Here is a 22,549-nt window from a genome sequence, read left to right as displayed (position 1 = left end):
GTTGTTTAATTCGTATATCGATTAACACACTTGTGTGCAACTCTCACTTCATCATCCACACCATTGGGCACCCAAATCTTAATGTCATGATCTAGCCCAGAAGTAGCCAGTATCGGGTATTCCGGATGAGGCTCTAGGCAGTTTACCACCCCTGCCCGGTCACCTTTTATCCAGTTCACAATAACTTCGCTGTTCTTGTCCCAGAAGAAAATATTTCCACAATCACTGCCGCTAACCACATACTCTGATTGAAGACCGAAAAAGTTGACGCCTTTGATGGTTTTCAGGTTCCTGAAAGTATGAGGGTTTTAGTCAATCGTCATCGTTTGTCGAGACAGTATTCCTTATACTCACATGTGACCGGTATATCTGTGCAGAAACGAGCCTGGCTGACATGACACGTTATTGAACAGGAAAACATCACCATCACTATAGCTGGCTAAAACTTCGTTCCCGTTATGGTTGTACACAGCACATGTTACAGCGAAATTGTTGGATCTCTGTAAACAACAAATGGGATTCACTAGAAAAATTCCAAATGGGGTACAATACAGCATTCTATGCCAAACCGATATTGTGATTCTCAGATTTTCATCAAAATTTGTAGTTTTGTTCCTTATTGCAAATATCAGACCCCTATTTTTTATTTTTTTCATTAGGGTGCCCATTTCCATTTTAGGGTGGTCTGGTGTTTCAAAAATGACCATTTTCTAAAATTGCTTGCTTTTGGAATACTGGACCGATTCAGATGATTGTTTACATGGCTTTGGATTAGAGGGCGCTTTATTTTCTTTAAAAAATTTTGTGAGCTGAGGTATTTTTACTTACATATCCAAACAAATAGGCGTTTTTTTTTTTCGAGTTATAATCTTTGAAAGTTAAAATTTTCATAGTCTTCATTCAATATTCCTATGTGACCAGACTATCATGTACCTAAATTGATTTATAGTGACTGTAACATGGTTACATTATCAATACTCATTATAATTCCTAATCCTAGACTACCATGTCATACGTAGAGACTTAAATTAATTTAGAAGATTGGTTTTGTAAATGAATCGACAAAAAAATTGAAGAAACACAGTGCGAAGTCAAAAATTTTCAATGATTTTCAACTTTGTTTTACTCCGTGAAAATTCAACGCATACAGATAGGATATACATCATTCTAAAGCTACAACTTTCAGGTATAAGAACATTTTATGTGTATATTTTTTTATCTTGGTGTGTATAGGTTAGGGTGCCAATGAATGTATGGGAAAAAATCGACCCTAAAATTTCGAAAAGTTACCCAGACAAAATGTTCACCACATCGAAAAAACATCCTATGCAAAATTTCAGTTCAATCGGACTTCAGGAAGAGTGGCGAAAAGCGGTCAAGGTTAGCATATTTTGAAAACCAAAAAATCACCGGAAATCAGGGTTTTCAAAAAAAAATTGATGCCAAATGTCTTAAAATTGACACATGACACATCGAGATTTACAGTTATCTAAAAAAAAATGTTTGTGGAAGTTACGAATCGTTTTTCTAAGAGTCGCGTAACATTTTGTACTTATTTTTGCGATGAAGTGTTCCTCAAATTTACTCCAAACCTTGAAAATTAGGCTAAAGAAAACGGCTGATCGTATTAATATGAAACGTTCTCAGGTGTTTTGAGATACACTAGGCAAGAAATTTTTCGGCAAACAGTTGAACCTACTACAATACTTGCAAAATTACATATATGATTTTCTATAATACTACAAAACACCTGTTTTTGGCAATTTTTTGAAATCGATGCGGAAAATTTTTAATATTTTTTTTCCTTCAAAGCAATACTTTAATTTTGTACAGAATTTATTGGAGTTACCAAAACTGCCTTTCGATTTACGATGCGATCATTACTCATTGAATTATTCATCATCGAAGACGAAGGGGTAATTTTCCATCCATACAGAAACATCTTTGTACGGAAATGTCCTACAGGACCGTTCAAGGAATCAAACGGTTGATAAGGTTAATTGGATTTGCTATTAGTTGGTTAGCAAAAAAGGCCACAGAATCTTCGAAAAAACAGAAAAAATCGATTTTTTATTTCTTCCCTTTATTGTTGCCAACTACACCTACATACATCATGATAAAAATATGTACGGGAAACATTCTGATACCTGAAAGTTGTAGCTTTAAAATGAAATGATCCTATCTGTATGCGTTAATTTTTCACGTAGTTACAGCATGTCAAAAATCACTCAAAATTTTCGACTTCGCACTGTTCCTTGAATGTTTTGTTGAGTATGGATTGAATTTAGGTAATACATCTTTCCCTTACTATAAGAACCTCCATATTGATATTCATTTTCATTAGATTCAAACTTTTATAAGACAACAAGCTGACCCGGGAAACTTCGTCCCGTCCTAAATTTATTTTTCGTTATCACATCCACGTTTTTTTTACTAAGCGCACGTTCATGGGTCTAATCATTGATTCTTCTAATCTACCCTTTTAAATTTTGTTTTATTTTAAAATTTCAGTACTTCTACTAAAACTCGACATTATAATATCAGATTATTTTCAGACACAATTCTCGTGCAAGATTTTTCATCCACTTGCAAATAACATGTTTCTCCGTTACATGGAATAAATGTTTGATACAGAAAATATGATAGAATGAAGACAGCCCTAGATCGGACAATTCCTTTCTCGAGTTTTGCTCTTATCAACACATTTGACGAACCATTTTTATTTGTACAGATAGAAGACGATATAGGAGTGCGTTTTATCATCCATATCCACTTTCGAACGAAGATCAACTTCGCAAACATCTAATGGACTAACAACGCTTGTCAATATGTAATTGTAGAACACATGCGAATTGAATTTTTCGAATTTACCCATTCAGAGTTTTCCGAAAATTTGCAATTATCATGTTCGGTTGAAATATGTCCATTATTTTTATGGGACCCCCTCTCCTTTCCAGAGGAGAAAGGGGGGTCATACCATCATAGAAACATTTCTCGTACCCAAAAACCCATACATCCCAAATATGGCTCCATTTTCTTGATTAGTTCTCGAGTTATGTGGAAATTTGTGTTTCGTTTGTATGGGAACCCCCCTTTAGAGAGGGGGAGAAGTGTCGGACTGTCATAGAAATGTTTATCGATCCCTTAAAACCCTATATGCCAAATTTGGTTCCATTTGCTTGATTAGTTCTCGAGTCATGCAGAAATTTTTGTTTCATTTCTATGGCAGCCCCCCCTTAGAAAGGTGGGAGGTGTGTTGAACTACCGTAGAAACGTTTATCAATCCCTAAAAACACTATATGCTATATTTGATTCTATTTGTTTAATTAGTTCTCGAGTTTTTCAGCTTTCCCCTCTTTAAAGATGGGAAAGGAGTGTCAAACCACCATTGAAAAATTTAGTGCTCCCAAAAAACCTCCACATGCCAAATTTTGTTCCGTTTGCTTGATTAGTTCTTGAATTATGCAGAAATGTATGCTTCATTTGTCTAGCAGTGAATTGAACCTCTTCTCAGAGAGGAGAGGAGTGTCCATTCACCATAGAAACGTTTCGTGTCCCCTGAAACTTTCGCATGCCAAATGTGGCTACCTTAGAGAGGGGGCGAAGTGTCTAACCACCATAAAACCTTTTATTGCATCCTAAAACCTCCACATGCCAAATTTGCTTTCATTTGCTTGATTAATTCTCGAGTAATGCAGAAATTTGTGTTTCATTTGTATGGCAGCCCCCCCTTACAGAAAAGGGTGGAGTGTCTAACCACCATAGAAACATTTATTGCACCATAAACCTCCATATACCTAATTTGGTATCTTTCACTTGATTAAATCTCGAGGAATGCAGAATTTTTTGTTTCATTTCTATGGATGAAATCTAGGACTAATTATGACATTCCATGCAGAGTGACCGAACTTTCTCGTTCAGTATGAGATGAAGATGATCCCAATGTTCGTAATGGTTCAATCCTGTTCTATGTTCATTTCGATTTGTCGAAAATGGGTAACAGAACAGGTGTTGGAGTGTATGGTCTCAGAATAAAAATTTCTGTAGCTACGGAGAACTGGCCAACAGTTTTCCAGGCAGAAGCAGCTGCAATAATAGAATGTATAAATGTCTGCCTTAAAAGAAATTTTAGACATGCTAACATTTGCATCTTCTCAGACAGTCAAGCGGCACTTAAAGCCCTCAATGCTTTCAAGTGCTATTTAAAAATTGTCTAGGAATGCATTTGCCTTTTACGGCAACTATGTCAGATAAGTTCGGTACAACTGTACTGGATTTCTGGTCATTGCGGTATAGAGGGAAATGAACAAGCAGATGAACTCGCAAGTCGTAGCTCAACCTCATCCTTCACTGGTCCAGAACCATTCTGTTGAATTTCTGAATGTGTGTTGAAGAGTGAGCTGAAGAAATGGGAAGACCGAGAAGTGACGGCCAACTGGATGGCTGTACAACTTAACCAGTCAACAAAAATTATCACGCCGAGTATTAAAATTACTCAACAATTGCTGAGTCTTAATGAGAAAGACTTCAGCACATTCACTGGTCTTATAACAGGACACTGTCCGAGTAAATACCATCTCAAAAACATAGGTTTAGTGCAAGATGATATTTGTCGCTTTTTTAATGCAATTGCGGAGCTCTAACAAGAAGCAGACTTCAATACTTTGGTAAGGTTATTCTGCAGCCCAAGGAAGTTTGGTCTGTGTCGCCGATCAGGACTATAAATTTCATCAAACAGATTATTCCTGATTGGCACCTATCTCAATATAGCTTTCAGTCTACTTCTTCATCAACAAGCAGTATATAAGCTTGGAGCATAGTAGAAAAAATGGGGCATACCACAATAGTTCAAAATAATGGACGCAGTGGTTCACACCCAACAAGGGGAAAAAATATGAGAAATCACTTTTTGGGTGAAGATAAACACAACAAAATAAACAGCTTAAATCAGACGACCCGTTCTCCAGTGGGATCCCACATTAGTTTTTATGTATGAAAACTTAAATAAATCGTTTCATATTTGAAGTCATTTTAACAGAACCGCTACCATATACAATTTTATACATACACTTGTACTAAAAGTTTTACAATGCATGATTGATCATTGATATGAAATTTCACGAAGTGTTTCCACAAATGCCCCCGACTTGTGTATATTAGGCTGTCAAGAAAGTCCTGCGGTATTTCCGCGAGGTGTCGTTGTAAGCGCGTAGTTCTAGTTGTATTCATTGTATCGAGTCATTGTTGGAAAGGTATTTTTGCGCGCTATAATATAGTCCTTGACAGTGTTTTGTTTGGTTAAGTCGTTCGTGAGTTATAGTGTCGCAAATATGGAGCAAAATAAAGAGAAAATCCGACATATTTTACAGTACTACTATGACAAAGGCAAAAATGCATCTCAAGCTGCCAATAAAATTTGTGCAGTTTATGGACCCGATACAGTTTCCATTTCCACCGCACAACGATGGTTTCAACGTTTTCGTTCTGATGTAGAGGTCGTCGAAGATTCGCCACGCTCCGGAAGGCCTGTCGTCGAAAATTGCGACAAAATCGCTGAATTAGCCGAGAAAGACATAGTAGCATAGTAGCAGCCGTAGCATCGGCCAAGAGCTGGGGATAAGTCATCAGACCGTTATTAACCATTTGAAGAAGCTTTCAAGAAGAATTCACAAAGAAGCTCGATGTATGGGTGCCACACACGTTGACGCAAAAAAACATCTTTGACCGTATCGACGCATGTGAATCGCTGCTGAATCGCAACAAAATCGACCCGTTTCTGAAGCGGATGGTGACTGGTGATGAAAAGTGGGTCACTTACGACAACGTGAAGCGCAAACGGTCGTGGTCGAAGCCCGCTGAAGCGGCTCAGACGGTGGCCAAGCCCTCATTAACGGCCAGGAAGGTTCTGCTGTGTGTTTGGTGGGATTGTCAAGGAATAATCTATTATGAGCTGCTTCCCTATGGCCAAACGCTCAATTCGGACCTGTACTGCCAACAACTGGACCGCTTGAAGGTAGCACTCATGAAGAAGAGGCCATCTTTGATAAACAGAGGCCGCATTGTCTTCCATCAGGACAACGTCAGGCCACACGCTTCTTTGGTGACGCGCCAGAAGCTCCGGGAGCTCGGATAGGAGGTTCTTTTGCATCCGCCGTATAGTCCGGACCTTGCACCAAGTGACTACCACCTGTTTTTGTCCATGAAGTTAGCCACAAAAGAGGCCTGTGAAAATTGGCTATCCGAGTTTTTTGCCAATAAGGAAGCGAGCATCTCGTTGGGAACAAGCCATCGAACAAAACGGCGCATTGACTTGACTTAAAGCAGATGATTGTAACTAATTTTATGAACAAATGAAAATTCAAAAAAAATACCGCAGGACTTTTTTGACAGCCTAATATTTGCATTTATTCATTTTCACTGCAATGAATTGTTATGAAGTGCCCAAATCGTTCAATGCAAAACTCTCGTAAATCTATCAGGAAATGACTGAGCAATAATTGTGAGTACAAGCTTGAAAGCTTGTATCTTCGATTTCAACCAATCTGAACGAGATGTTTGCGGTTTAAAAAATGTTCTGGAGTGCCAAAATCGATTGACGCAATAGTCTCATCAATCCATCATAAAATGACGGAGCAATATGCGTTAGAAATTGGACATTTTAACGATACGATCGATTCTCGTTTTTCTATTTGTTGTGAACATTCTTTTCTAAAGTTATTGGTGAAGTTTTGTACAATTTTCTGCGCATTATCTGACGTGCGACTACTTCTTACATTAAAGGTGCCAAATCAGAAAACAGGTAACGTTTTTATGAAATAAAGTGAATGTTAATAGCTGTTTTTTCTGCGATCGGATTTTAACTATTTGCATACCAATCGGATCGGAAATTTTCTAAGATTCGTTTGATATGCTATACATTACAATCCCATAGTCTGTATATGATTTAAATTGATGAAAATTGAAAGCATTCCCATTTCCCCATACATTTGTTCTGTTCATTTGTGTGCTTCCACAAACTGTCAATAACGGGCAACGTATGCAGCCGCTAGAATAGAAACAACGAAGGGGGAAAGCGAAAAGAAAAACAAAGTAAACTCCACCATGGCAAAGCAGATGCATCTGTTCGACGCGTGTTTGATGCTTGTTGAATGGCGATGCATGGAAGATACTCCTCGTTGAATACTCAGTGTAATGCGTACATTGATATAAAGAAACAAGTTGCGACATATGACCAATTACTATATTGTTCTCGCAAAAGCAAGAAAGAAACGTTGCTTCTCGAAATGATTCTACAAAACCACGCAAGCCATTAAACCTTTTCAGGGTCCCGGAACTTTTTACTAAAGAGTTATTTGTGAAATTTCGACGTATTCGTAAATAATATCTGGAATGATAAACCAACATATTACATACAACCCCACGATTTTTTTGTCCCTATCTCTTGCATTCAAATAGATTTGCCGATAAACTAGAAAAAAAAAAGACGAGTGGGTAATGTCGGGGACATAACCGGAGTGACGTAGGACTATACAAAGGGGACAGCTTTTGCTAAATATATATTTTAAATATACTGCTTTATTTTCTTCTCCTACGTGAATACCTACCTATATAACTGAAAAATGGATTAGTTTACTGTTCTTTATGAACATGTTGAAGGTTCTGAAAAGAACTTTTGATGTTGTGTTTTTGCGTTTTTTTTTACAAACTTTCTCAATTTTTTCTCACTGTCTTATAGTTGCTTCTTGATATTTTTCTGAAGGCTTTGTACTTATTAAATTTTCAACGCCGGTCATCTTTTGGCGTATGCACATATCATACAATCAAAATGATGGCTATGATAGGGAATGCATAGTGGTCCTCAGCTCATTCACTATCATATATTTCACTATTGAGCACATTACCGTACCTTAAACTGTGGCTTCGGAGACGAATGAATTGTAAGATTTGTAGTCTCCGCAAACAAAATAAATAAAAATGAAAAAGAACTGAGGTTTTGGAGACGAACTCTACGATCTGTCGAGAAATAGACGAGCTATAAGCGTTCTGAAAAACCAACAGTGAATACAGGGACAGATGACCTTCGGATTAAAGTCCTTTAAAATAAGAACAGAGCAGCAGGAAATACATAGCTCATCATGTTGCTCCTTAGTTATGTTTCTATACAATGCAGATGTACCCTCAGTCAATTTTCAACATCAGTTATCAACCAAAGAAAGCAGTTCTTGCTACCACGAAAATTCTTGAATGCCATCATGCATACAATGTGTTGTAATTTGAAGCCACTTTTAATTCGGGAACCATGCATGGGTTTGTGAAAACTGAATGATCAATTTAAAAGACCTCAACCACCAATAAGTTCAAAAACAAGCATAAAAAAATAAATCAGTTCATATTATCATATTATGTCACTTTAGAATGCATTGGTATTGTGAATAACTTTTGATAACTCCTCTTTAAAAGGTTTAATGGCCCTGAAAAGCGCCGTGTTTTACGGTGGCTGGTTTTGCCACCAAAGCAGTCTGTATAAACAAACTTTTTCCATCTTCAACCTGCTGCCGTTTTGCGATTGCGTTTGCCACTCGCTGAAACTAGTTGTTGCCAGCGAACCGAATGTGCTCTGTTCTGTAGGCGAGTTTTCTTATTGTCGTGAGCAGCTTTGCAAGCCAACTGGAGCACTCCGGCGGCCGAAATTCTATAACCGTTATTAGATATACTGGTGCTCCGGCACCAATCCGTTGATGCGATGTGATGTGAAACGATGCCATACAACCACACTGAATGAAAAAAATTCATTACGATTTGTTCGCTCGTTGGATTCACATGCAGGCTAAAAAGGGTCCTTTTCAGGATCACAAAATTATCTTTAACCAAAGAGTTTATTGTTTTGTTATTACTCGAGATGATGGGAATCTTGTTCGGCTAAACCTTCCTGTTTAGCGATTGCGTTTGCCACTCGCCACAGCATTCACAGTTTGAAAATTTCTTCCCATCCAGCTTGTGACATGTTGTACAGTAAATTACATTTAATGCGACATGCCGAAGCACCACTCAGTGTCGCATTGGAGGCAATTTTAACCTGTAATTGAACATTTGCGATGACAGTCAGTGTCGAGTGTGTCGACAGTGTCGACTTTCAATGTGGGGTCATAATTTGCACCCCGAACTATATGTTTACAAAAATGTCCAACTAAATATGTCGCATTACTAGTCCGTCAAATTAGCTAAATGTCGAGCTAAATGTAAATTACTGTACTTTCAATCTAGAAGCAATTTAAGAATTGGTGAAAATTTAATTATCAGGAAAGTCCCCAACCATCAATAAGCTCAGAACAACTGCCAAATTCACATACCCATCATATCCTGGCAAACAAATTATGAAAAAATCAATTTGTGTTTTATTATTATTTGGAATATTGTTATAGAAAGCATTGAACTGTATTTCCTAAACTCTTTTTTGGAAGGGTTAATGGCCCTGAAAAGCGCCTTGTTTTATGGAATGGTTCCAATTTAGAGAACTTAGTACTCGTGATTTTGAAAAAAACCATTTCGAACGCCCTCGATGCCGCCTTGTTCTGGATTTGCCACCAAAGCAGTTTGTATAAAGAACGAAACTTTTTTCTCCTGCTACCTGCTGCCGTTTTGCGATTGCGTTTGCCACTCGCCACTCGCTGCAACTGCCTGTTGTCTCGATGTCCACCGAACCGAATGTGTTCTGTTCTGAATGCGGGTTTTCTTATCGTCACGAGCAGCATTGCCAGCTAACTCGATCACTTCGGCGGCCGAAACTATATAACGCCGGCTAGGTGGACTGGTGCACTGGTACTAAGGTGCTCGGCCTAGCTACCCTTGCGGGGAACTCCAGACCAACACGGTTCGAGTGGGATTTTGCCTTTCCCTTCACTTTTCCTCTTTTGCCATATCCAACCATGGCTGCTTGTGTTGGTTTGTTGATGTGATGTGATGCGAAACGGTGTGGTGTACGGTTTGGATGAGAATGATCGTTACGGAAGGAACGAAGGAAGGTATTGTATTATAGAGACTTTAAACTTTTGCAGTTCATTCGTCTCTAGCCTTGAGAAAGGCCCTTTGAAAACTCTACTCTACTCTACTCCAGCGCTACCACCTCTACTCTCTTGCCTTGAGAAAGGCACTCGATCCCTCGCCGTCCAGCTCGTCCAGCAACGATGTTGTCCAGTCGGTGTCCACACAAAGAATGATCGTTACTGCAGCGGAGCGGGGATTTTTAAGCTGACTGGCTGGCTCGAGATTTACGCATGTGTGAGACTGCGACTAATGTTTCGTTAATTTTTTTGACGTAGGACTACGTCTTTCATTTCTATACCGGGGTGTAAAATCAAAGTTTCGAAAACGAAAGCGTTACGCCGGAGACCGAGATTTTGAGTGTTAATAGCTCCTAAACAACTGAACGAAATGGTATGATAAACACTTCATTCGAAAGATAAAATGTCTACGCGTTCTATACTTGTTACTTTCTGATCCAAAAACTTGTTTCAATAGTCTTAAATTTGCTTTCAAAATAGGCTATTGAAATCACCAATCGGTATATAAGCGAGCGCCGCTCGGAAATCCACTCAGTTCTAATTGAACAGCGATTGGAGCATGTTGTCGCTGTTGTGGTGAAGCTCTTCATTTATCATGAAAGCGCGGATGAACGGTGTCACCAAGAGCCTGTTTGTGCACCTTAGGCCAGAAGGGAATCCATCAGGAGGAGAGTGATGCTACAAACGGTTCCCCGGGAAGATCTCGAAGCAGCCGCTACACACACACATACACGCACGGAATTCTTTCCGTTTGGATCGAGAAAGATCCGGAAAATAATCTGCCAGTTCCTCTGGGAATTTAAAAATACATTCATGTGAAAGAGTTTATTTGAATGTTTTCTATCCATGTAACACTGTGACCAAATATGTTTCAATCAAGTGCTATTAACAGATGGTTATCGAGTTAGCATTAACCACTGGTGGGCTTCCAGTATCGAGGAAAATGTGGAAATATCTAATCGTTACTGAAAATAATCTGCCAGTTCCTCTGGGAATTTAAAATTACATTCATATGAAAGAGTTTATTTTAATGTTTTCTATCCATGTAACACTGTGACCAAATACATTAGGTTTTGTGATTTTTCAATCAATCGCAATCAACAGGATAGCTTCTGAAGATTATTCTTCCCCATCAGTAGGATATTTCCGTATCCAATATTGGATGCATAAAACCTTGTGCCTCCAACGTAACGCTCTCGTTTTCGAAGTTCTCCAAATATTCATTCATTCAGAATGAATTCAGATTCAACTTCACACAAATGATCTCTAAATCAACGATAGTCCTACGTCACCTTTGCGGTTATACCATAGATATAACCCACTTCCTGTTTTTTCTTTTTTCTTTCCAATCGTGCTTAATTCTATTTCGCTGCTGCTCTGGTTGCCCGTTTTGGTCGGTACGATTTGAGGAGCACAAAATGGACGAATCAAAAATGGGCACATAGGGCATTTGGACAATGCTTGATATTTAACAATTATTCAATTATTTATCTCAAGAAAAATGAAATGTTATTCGTTATGATAGATGCGTAGATATATTTCCTATCGATTGATGCAAAAACCTTCGCGATCTATTGAGAAATGCTCGAGTTATAAGCGTTCCAAATCTTGCATTTTTTCCTACTTGTTCAGTGCCTAGATTTCCATTTCACCCCCTATATCTTCCGGCATCTGAATTGGTTAAGGAGTTCCAAAGTTATGAATTTTTGAAAAAAGACATTTTTTGGAAATAAAGGGAAAAAAATATTTTTCGAACCACCCTCAAATGAAAATGGGCACCCTAATAAAAAATTATAGGAGGTTGTGTCCAAGATACAACCGCATTGTTGACGTAGAACTACGCTGTTATTTTATATAAGTCGCTTGTTTATAACTTCGGATATTATGCTGTGAAATTTTAGAAATAACTGTTTAGTAGAATGGTTTGATCGCCCTGATTGATGATTGATTCTTACCCTCGCAGAACAATTCACTAACTGATCGTATGTCGCAATTTGTTTCATGTCAATGCATTGAAAATTTACCTCGAACGCTATTCCGGTGGCTTTTTTCGCTATTGATATACGCTCGGCTACAAGCGATTATATACTTGTTGCACCAGCACAATTATTCCACATCTCATAACCACATCAATATATCTTTGACATCACATGGAAACAACAACAACGACAATACTTGCAAGTATCAAATACCATGTTACATTTTATTTAGTATTGCCTCAGAGGAATCGCACTATTAGGAACGTTCGTACAAGGTAAAGCAAGCGTTCGCCATAGCATGCATACAGAGCCATACATTGATGTCTTGAATTTACCAGAAATATAAACACTTCCTATCATTTTGCGCTATTCTCAAAAAAAAAACGCTTCTGTTAATATTACTGGCCTCGAAAAAAGTTGAATTACTTTCTCATTCTCGAGATAAGCGCAACTGTTATCCTTAGTAGTAAATGGTTTGCTTCTGGCAAGCAAAACCAAATCATATATGAAACTCCAGAACGACGTTTACTTTCTTGGTGACTGAATAAACGACATAAACTCTTTCTGTTAATCTCAACACTCAGTAATCTCTGTTTCAGCGTAGCGAAGAGTCACTATTTCTACTTATGGGTTATGAAGCACGCACATATTCACACAAACATCTCCGTTTTGCGCTCTTCTCAACGGAAACCCTTCCTGTTAATATTGCCGGTTTAGATTAACTTCACAGGCCAAATTACAGGCAAAATTTCAGAACATTTATTTTCTTGGTGAGTCGACAATAGCCTAGCTTGATGACAACACAATTATGTAGCTTAAAACATTAATGCAATGGCGTCAGTTTGATGCAATGATTGCAATGCCAAAGACATCAGCGAGTGAGTAATTTGGTCGCGTCCACAGTTCAATCCGAAACGAAGACATGTGATGGCGCAAAACAAGGAAGAACAAGCGATGTTCGTTGCTTCGTATCTAGAGCGATACTGAAAGCTTGCCTCAGCGAGATCCACTGTATATACTCTTGGAAAGTATTCCCCTTCGTTCTTATTCTTTTTCTTTGTTCACGGAGACTTTATCCGCGTTGACGGCATTGAGCTTTGTATTACAGAATGGGGGAGTAGGCATGACAATATGGGTTTGCAGAAGAAATGAACACCCTTTTGGAATAAAAATTATGAATGAAAATTATTTTTCCCAAATCAAATTAGTACTTTATCTAAATGAAAATCACTTTTGCTTACAAGTAGTGTAAAAATATCATACAAAAATTGTGTCTAATGATAATTTTATATTATAATGGTAAGTTTTGGTGAAAATATATGAAAATTCATAGAAAGTAGTTTAAATTAGGGTCAGAAAAATGTATTTCTAGTGGAAAAATAACGCCAAGGAAGAATTTTCATACAAATTTTAGCTTTAAAATTGCCTTAGGGCCGACTAATCTGACAGGGAATAGTTGGCCTCATACAAACTAATGTCGTATCCAGATGGCGACACCATTCCACCGTCAACGCGAATAGCTTGCGATTCCCCCTTCGTTGCTCGTCGATAAGTTGCCCGTTATTCACAGCTCTTTTCGGGAAAGCACACAAATGGACAGAACGAATGTATGGGAAAATGGAAACGCATATATTTTTCATGAATTTTAACCATTTACACGCCACAGAACTGTAATATATTGCATATCAAATAAATCTTAAGGAATTTCCAATTCGTTTGGTATGTAAATCGCCAAAATCCGTTCGCGGCGAAAATAGTTTTCTGATTTGGCACCCTTAATGAAAGACGTAGTTCTACGTCAAAAAATACGATAATGCGATATATACAACAAGGAAAAAACTACCACTTTTCACGAAAATCTGAGAACCATTTTATAGGTTTGGCATGGTATTGCTGAATTTATAACTCACGTGTTGTAGATGAGCAGCGAAATGATACTTCATTGGTTTCGAAGAACGACGACGGTCATACACCCGGACGGCCGCATCACCACCCGAAACGCAAAACTCATTATCCAGTGGATGGGCGGAGATACTGTACAGACGCGTCTTAACGTAAGCCACTTTCCTCACTTTTTTCTCACGTAAATCGTAGCTGTTTATCGAACCATTCTCGCACGCCGTCAAAAACTCGAACGGCGATTGTGCAGGAATCGCAACCTTATGGATCGCTTGTTTCTGATTGAAAAGAACGGTTTGGGTATCGTCTCCCGCCGGTCCAATTCGAGTGTGAAGTACCTTGATAAATGAATGAGATAAAAAATCATTGCTTTCAAAGTTTTACTACTGAAGCTCACCTGTCCATCTCTAGCTGTAGATATTATCTCAATTTCATCGCGATACCCACTTGTTTCTACGAATTTGGTCTGGAACACATTCGAATGATGTACACTTCGGATCGACCGTACCAATTTACTCAATCGCCAGTTCCAAATGTTTATATTTAAATCATCAGATCCACTCGCAAGCAGTGTTCCGGATGCGTTAAAATTCAAACTATTCACACATCCGCTGTGTTTCCGCAATCGACATAACAAAGTCAACATCTGGACCGTACGTTTCGACGCATATGCGCGGGATTGAAATTGGTTCGAGTTGTAACGTGTTGCGTCGAATGGTCCTTTCGATTGATACGAGAGGCCAAGTGACCGCAGCTGAATCGCCCGGGCACAATTCCAGTTGCTCCTAGATATAAGACAATACATATACAGAACCTTTCTACATAATAGTATCATTCAAACACAGGACTCACGTAACATTGGCAGATTGCATGAATCGAAGGTTACCGATGTCTTCTTCATTAATTCGAGTCGGTCGTTCAGTACTATTCTGATTCCTGCGAAAGTTCAACCAACCCGCCCGAGATGAACGAGAATCAGAATCATCTGTTGGAGAGTCATATGCTGTGCTGCTGGCATCGTTATTATCATCGTTATCACCATCATAGTCGGAGTCATCATCGGAATCCAATTCAGAAGACGACTGTTGAGATGTGAAAAGATAAATTGATGGAATCAGTGTGCTCAAGCAGAATATCTACCCCTGCAATCATGCTTTCGATCAATCTTCTAAGCCTTTCTTCCTGGTCGAATCTTGATGGACGGACTTCACCGGATACTTCACCAGATTCTACATCGACAGAGGGTGTTTGAGCATTTCCTCTATCGACATTTTCATCCCTCTCACCGCTAGCTGTATTCTCGGCTGCACTTAAGGGAACGCTGACATTACGATCTGTCGATACTTCGCGTGCTATATCATCATCGTCATCGTCATCATCAATATGCACCTGTTCGCTTTCTTCTCCAGCGTTCGATACGAAAGTTGGAGAGTTTCGTTGTTCTATGCTGGTCGTCGCGGGAACCACGTTTGGGGCATCTTCTATGACATTATCGTCTTCATCTGTACTCATTGTACTCGTTGGAAGCGGTGAAACTTCGGAGGGGTTTTCTGCCGTACTTTCTGATTCCTTGAACCTACAATAGAAGGATTGAAATCTGTGCACTAAACTCAATTGCATGCTGATTAACACACGCTCAGTGTTTGATTGTAATAAAATAACGATATATCTTTCACAAATTTTATAGGGCGAAAATATTCGAAACCAAGTATCCATGGTTTTACATATCTGTTTCAGTACATTTTATTCTAATTCATGGAGCAAACATGAAGTCATCGTTGAAACTACCCATGGGGATATATTACGAAGAAGTATTGGAGGTGCGCAATGAAAATATACGCTCATTCTGTGAATACAGGAGTCGAAACCCAATTCCAGAATTGCATCAATGACGGACTTATTCAAAAGATTTTTGCTAGCCGGAGATGTGATTTCCTCTACAAACAGAACTACTATGCCAAAGAATCGTAAAGAATTTCCTGAATAAGTATTGAAGCTTTCGAAGTAATCTTTTGTTGAGGGAGATTCGTTCGGGCAGTCGTCGGGAAAAGACGCATTTTTTCTTCGCTCCTCGTTTGGTTCTTCTAGCTTCGTCAGACATGTTCGAACGCGTTTTTCTCTGCTGATCGTTGAGTATGATTCTAGCGGTTGGCCATAAATTCGCGAGTGTGTTTAGGATTCACTGAAGCAGTTAAAAGTTAATGATCTCCGAATAAAGCAATTGTTTGTGATACGAAGACGCGAAAATTTCGTTTGGCTTTATCGGACTGTTTCCATTTGTGTGTATGTGTGTGTGTTCTTTTTTTTATCATTGCTAGGGCGAAGTATGTGCCTGTGTGTTCGGTAGTGCAGGTATCACTATAGGGTGGGTTGCAGGAATGATCAGTTGACAACGATCCCAGCTAAGTTCTTTATTACTCTTTGTATAATATTACTTCTTTTTATATCCATACATTAATCCTACTTAACTTCTTTAGAGCTTATAATCGAATAGCACCAGTGTCTCTCTGTTTTTCATCTCTTCTTCAGCTCCATCAGGAATCTAATTAGAATTAATGAATGTGATTCTCTTTAGGAAGGACTGGCAGCTTTTCCGGAGAGGGAACTATTTGAGAATGATAGTGAGATAGAAAATGTGTGTAAATGTGGTAGCTGCTGGCTCACTTGCCGAACCCTTGGGGAGCACAATGCAAGATGGGCAAGAATAGAATGTGAGATAATGAAATTTCGGAATTAGAACTTGAAATTAAAAAAAATTATAATTTATTAAATTAATTTTTTTTAAATTAAATTTATAATTAAAACATAGGCTTGAAATATAAAATTTAAAGGATTGAAAATTCGAAATTGAGTATTGTAGATTTTGTATTCGGAATTCGATATTTAAATTTTCAATCTGAAGTTTGAGACTACAAATTTCAGCTTCAGGAAATAATATTTGAAATCTACAGTTTTCCGCCATCGTTATTGGAGTTCTATAAATAGTACTCGTGACTTCGGTTACCTTCTCGGGTTTCCCAAAGAAAACTCTCCGCCGTCACGATTGAATTTCAATAAAAAAATACGTGCAATAAATAATAGAATATATAGTCGGTCCAATCAATTTTGCAGGTTTTCCTTCTCAGGATACCTAAAGATAATTTCTGCCGCGCGTTGAGACACATAGGATTTTCGAAATTTCATTTTCTCGTTCCGTCGATTGTCCGCTTTCACATAATCACATCACTTACCTCAGTGAATCCTGATTCTTACCTCTCCCCACCAACAACTATCCCTCCCATGATAAACGCTAGGGAACCACGCTATAGAGGCGATCCTTCTGGCCTTCGGGCGGCGAATATCATACTAACATTCCTTCCCTTCCCCTGGTGACTGTAAGGACGTGGCCGGCGTCTTTATTGACCATTTAAAGCTCGAATCACCGAAAATTGCACAACGAGAATGATTTGCTAGTCCCAAACGTCATTCTGAGTGTTCTGTGTGCAATTTGGTTGGTTCAGGTCAATCACGGAGAGCAACTACGAATTGTACAGTCTACCCAAGCTCAAGCTGAAGCTTTCGAAGTAATCTTTTGTTGATTTTTATGTACATTTTATAAGTAAATAGAAACAAATTACTCGAAAAATATTCCTCCTATTTGATTTTTTTAATTCTTAACACAATTTAAATGCAAATAATTTGACCCAAATTACGGACTTCAAACCAGGGATCATAGGATCAAATTTGCTGAAGACAACATGTTTTTAGAAGGCATTCCTGAGGAGTTATTAATTTTTCCCCTTTATGAGTATTTTCTTATCACTGTGCGCCCTAGCGGTGATATTGTGAACTAAACCATTGTCTTCCCATGATGGCCAGATCCTAAGATCAACTTTGCTGAAGACAACATACTTTTAGAAAGCATCTCATAGGAGCTTTAAATTTCCCCCCGATTTGAGGGCTTTCGGACCACTGTGTTCCATATTGGTGGGTTTTTGAAGTCATTCATCACATGGGTTACGCATTTGATAAGTTTCCGGATTTTCACTGTAAGTGAACTATACTTTTCGCGAGTGATCTGCTGTTTCGATGACATCATTGTAAATATTGTATCAACTACTATATATCTCAACAGAATTATTGAAGTTACAAAAGCTCGAGTCAGACAAGATCTTCAATCAACTGTGGATTGAGCCGGATACATGTAACGATGTTGGCCGTAAATTTACAAGCAAAATACCGCTTTGCTATATTCCCCATAACGGTCACTGATGTGATTATTATCGAGTGCAGAAAACAGAGAAAACATAAATCTAATTCTAGCCGACGCTTCAGAACATCATAGTGTCCAAGTGTCTAGTGTCTAATCACTGAATCTAAAAACTAAAATGCTCTGAATGATACATATAGACGGCACGAACTGAGCTAGCCCTGGTGAATTTTTCAAACAATAGCTTTTCATTTCCGCTAGAAAAGCGCTCATATTAGAATGACCAAATCTGATTCAAAAGCATTTAAGACTTTCAATGCTTTTGAATCAGATTTGGTCATTCTAGTACGAGCGCTTTTCTAGCGGAAATGAAAAGCTATTGTTTGAAAAATTCACCAGGGCTAGCTCAGTTCGTGCCGCCTATATGTATCATTCAGAGCATTTTAGTTTTTAGATTCAGTGATTAGACACTAGACACATTTAATGTTTCGATAGAAGATCAAGAATCCAATGATGAAATATTTTTTGTTAATCGCATTAAACAAATGCAATCCATACAAATACCTGCGGATATTTTTTATACTAATTTAATTATTCTCATTCATGGAACGTACTTCTCTGAAGCATTCTCTACTAGTGGTAGCGAGCGAGAGCTATCGACGCACAGTTTGGATTTCTTTGGTGGATTGCTATTCCCATCGTTACTGCTACTGCAACCACTGTTACGGATGACGGCGGCATCTTCCTCTTCCATAATCGGCTAGTTCACAACCATACGAAGCAATGTAGAACAAATAAGATTCCACTTCTTGGGAGATTTGGAATAGCACCTTAAAAAAACAAAAACTGTTCTACTCTGCAAAAAAAAAATTTTTATCACCGTCTCTCACCGATGCCGTCTCTCAATCTATGATCCGCTGCGTTATCTTGAAAAATTAGATGCAAATTTTCTTAGAACTGAAAAACACTGAAGATATTTCGGAACAATCACAAAATACACTAATACGAAAGTGATCACAAAAAGTTTATTTACTTCAATTCACAAATGTAGGTATACCAAGTATACTCAATACGGCGACGTAAAAGTAGTAAAGAAAGTAAACAAATACGGTACCCTTTTCCAACGTTCTGTCAAATCGAGATCAGCTGTTAACGGTCAACCTGAGACCGGTCAACGTAATTTAACGTTTGCCCAAGGTATGCTATGATTTGTGCATCTTTGCCACTCAGAATACATTCAAGGCGTGTTATTCGGCAAATGAAATCTCAACTTAGTACAGTACAAGTTCGCTAAGCGTGGAAATACACTAGACGGCCCAAAGGGGTCCCCCAGAAATTCTAGGTGACATTAAATAGAACAATGAATGGAAATGCCTTGAAATTTGGTCTTCGGGGGTTTTTGAAGGTGCTGAATCTATTTTTGAGTCATTTTGGTATGAACTCCAAAGCAAGGGCTGGGGGAGGGGGTAAAATTTGAAATTTTAGGTAAAAACGCATGTGAGGTGTCTAGATATATGTTTTCAAACTTCCTGAAAACGTTTTCAATCTTCCTGAAAACGTTTTCAATATTCTTTTTACCCAAAACCCAAAAAAAGGTGCAGGGAGAGGGGATAAAATTTAAAAAAACAGGAAGTGGGTTATATCTATGGTATAACCGCAAGGGTGACGTAGGACTATCGTTGATTTAGGGATCATTTGTTTGAAGTTGAATTTAAATCCATCCTGAATGAATGAATAAATAAATATTTGGGTGGCTTCAAAAACGAGAGCATTACGTTGGAGGCTCAAGGTTATATGCATCCAATATTGGATACAAAAAACCTTGTTCTGAAGAATAATCTTCAGAAGCTTTCCTGTTAACTGCACTTGATTGACAAACCACAAAACCAAGTGTATGTGGTCGCAGTATTATATGGATAGATAAAATTAAAATAAATTCGCTTGAATGTAATTTTCAATTCCAAGGGGAACTGGCAGATTATTTTTCAGCAACGATCATTTCTTTCCAGGTTTCTTCTCGATAACCAGCCTCACGCCTCACGAAAAATGAATGGGTTTCACCACCAGAATATCATTTAAGTATGCCTTTCGTGCGTGATTGAATCGAGAGAATGTGTGGTTTACGATGGCAATTTGGAAGGCAAACTAGAGGAGAATAAACTCTCTGAGTATGAAAATTTCGGCGACTGAGCAATAAGTGATTGAAAATTATATAATTTTCGCGATACGAAACATTTTCCGTTGCGCGTGCATACAATATTAGATACGAAAATATCCTACTGATAGGAAAGAATAATCTTCCGAAGCTTTCCAGCTAATTACACTTGATTGAAAAATTACGAAATCAAATGTATTTGGTCGCTGTGTTATATGTTAGAAAACATTAAAATAAACTCTTTCGCATGAATATATTTTTCAATTCCCAGGGAACTGGCAGATTATTTTTCAGCAACGATTAGATCTTTCCGGAATTTTCTCGATGCTGTATGGCATCCAAACGAAAATTCTCGTTTCAGTTTGGCCTGCAAAAAACTTTTCTGAACTCTAATCCATCAAATTGGGAGCCCTGAAAAGGGCCGTTGATTATATGCTAAGCTAATATAGCACGCTCTCCTCGGATACGATGGGCCAGCTGGATGTCCTTGGGCATGATGTGACGCGTTTTGCATGGATAACACACAAATTGGTATCTTCGAATAAGCCTCCTGCAGCGTCATAACTGCGGAACTTTGGAGGCGCAAGTCGGTTTTGAAGTCCTGAGCAATTCCACGATCCAAATGCTGCAAAGGTAGCTGCGGATCACCAATTCGGTCGACTTCTGATAGCGACGAATTTCACGCAAAGTTCCCGGTCGATAGCGATGTGGCTTCTTCACCTATCCTGCTGCTGGTGCGCTTATCCGAGCTGCTTTCATGTGCCTTACCACCGAAAGACTAACGAGCTGTCTGCGAAAGACTATCGAGCTCGAGTCCTCACGGTGCAAGAGTAGAGTAAGAAATGAACGAAAGCAAGGGAAGTGTCATTTTATAAAACATAAAAGTATCGAATGTAAACCCCACCCTATTTTTTATATAAGCTTACTGTATAATTACGAATATAATAAGGGTGGGGTTTAGATTCTATACTTTTATGGTTTATAAAATGACGCTTCCTTTACTTTCGTTCATTTCTTACTCTACTCTCGCACCGTGAGGACTCGAGCTCGTTAGTCTTTCGCAGACAGCTCGTTAGTCTTTCGGTGGTAAGGCACATGAAAGCAGCTCGGATAAGCGCACCAGCAGCAGGATAGGTGAAGAAGCCACATCGCTATCGACCGGGAACTTTGCGTGAAATTCGTCGCTATCAGAAGTCGACCGAATTGGTGATCCGCAGCTACCTTTGCAGCATTTGGATCGTGGAATTGCTCAGGACTTCAAAACCGACATGCGCTTCCAAAGTTCCGCAGTTATGACGCTGCAGGAGGCTTATTCGAAGATACCAATTTGTGTGTTATCCATGCAAAACGCGTCACATCATGCCCAAGGACATCCAGCTGGCCCATCGTATCCGAGGAGAGCGTGCTATATTAGCTTAGCATATAATCAACGGCCCTTTTCAGGGCTCCCAATTTGATGGATTAGAGTTCAGAAAAGTTTTTTACAGGCCGAACTGGAGGGAGCATTTAGCGAAAATCGTGGTGTCGATGATAATTCGATACCGATAGGTGCCATGGATATGGATTTCATGATGAAGAATATGAAATATATGACATGATGTAGTGAATATATCCGAAGAAATCACTTTGGTGAAACTGCATTATAAAATTATTTGTGTACGAATGCCGCAATCGATAGTCGACTCTAATTTGCGCTGGGTAATTTCCTCGGAGGACTCAATTCCTCCTTTGAGCATTAAGAAACTCTTTCTGGTAAAACGAAGTGGTATGAATCACATTATTTGAATGATAGAATGAAGAAGTTTTCTGCCAATTTCCTTCAACCTCCAAACATATCTTTCTCCCGTTTGTCGTTTTCGCGTTCGCTAATCCTTTCTCACAACACCCATTTCTCGTTTGAGAAATTGTTGAGTAAACATTGTTTGCCAGTGCGCGTAGAGCGGGAATTCCTAAAGATTCATTGCACCTCTAATAAATTGCCGAAAGACGTGATCTTAGGTTGATCGCACTTGATTGAAAAAATCCAAAACGAAATGTATTTGGTCGCAGCATTATATGAGTAGAAAGCAAATAAACGCTCGAAAATGAATTGATTTTCACGTTTTTCATGTTATGCATCCAATATTGGATACGAAAGTTTTCCACTGATGGGAAAAAAAATATTCAGAAGCTTTCCTATTAATTGCGATTGATTGAAAAATCACAAAACCAAATGTATTTGGTTGCAGTGTTATATGGATAGAAAACATTAAAATAAACTCTTTCG

General features: G+C 38.6%; 1 protein-coding gene across 4 annotated transcripts in view; it reads right to left on the bottom strand.

Moving 5' to 3' along the window:
• The window catches only part of LOC129770453 (DDB1- and CUL4-associated factor 8), a 39,823-nt gene that overhangs the window by 564 nt on the left and 16,710 nt on the right, over positions 1–22,549 (bottom strand). For 2 of the 4 annotated variants that reach the window (XR_008742119.1, XM_055773293.1), the window contains exons 1-8: positions 19,019–19,222; positions 18,743–18,958; positions 15,080–15,515; positions 14,792–15,021; positions 14,337–14,724; positions 13,951–14,277; positions 355–500; positions 48–291 (exon numbers count right to left, since the gene is read on the bottom strand). Coding sequence is in view for 3 of the 4 variants with exons in the window: in XM_055773293.1 (XP_055629268.1) it covers positions 48–291; positions 355–500; positions 13,951–14,277; positions 14,337–14,724; positions 14,792–15,021; positions 15,080–15,515; positions 18,743–18,882 (1,911 nt within the window). In the remaining variant the exon portion in view is untranslated. Of the gene's footprint in view, positions 1–47; positions 292–354; positions 501–13,950; positions 14,278–14,336; positions 14,725–14,791; positions 15,022–15,079; positions 15,516–18,742; positions 18,959–19,018; positions 19,223–22,549 lie in introns of those variants that run through there. The other 2 variants (XM_055773294.1, XM_055773295.1) reach the window with 2 other exon arrangements.

Source organism: Toxorhynchites rutilus, chromosome 2 (assembly GCF_029784135.1).
Source record: "Toxorhynchites rutilus septentrionalis strain SRP chromosome 2, ASM2978413v1, whole genome shotgun sequence".
Taxonomy (NCBI): Eukaryota; Metazoa; Arthropoda; class Insecta; order Diptera; family Culicidae; genus Toxorhynchites; species Toxorhynchites rutilus.
Note: the sequence above shows the minus strand (reverse complement) of the source record. Positions and strands in the feature narration are given on the sequence as shown.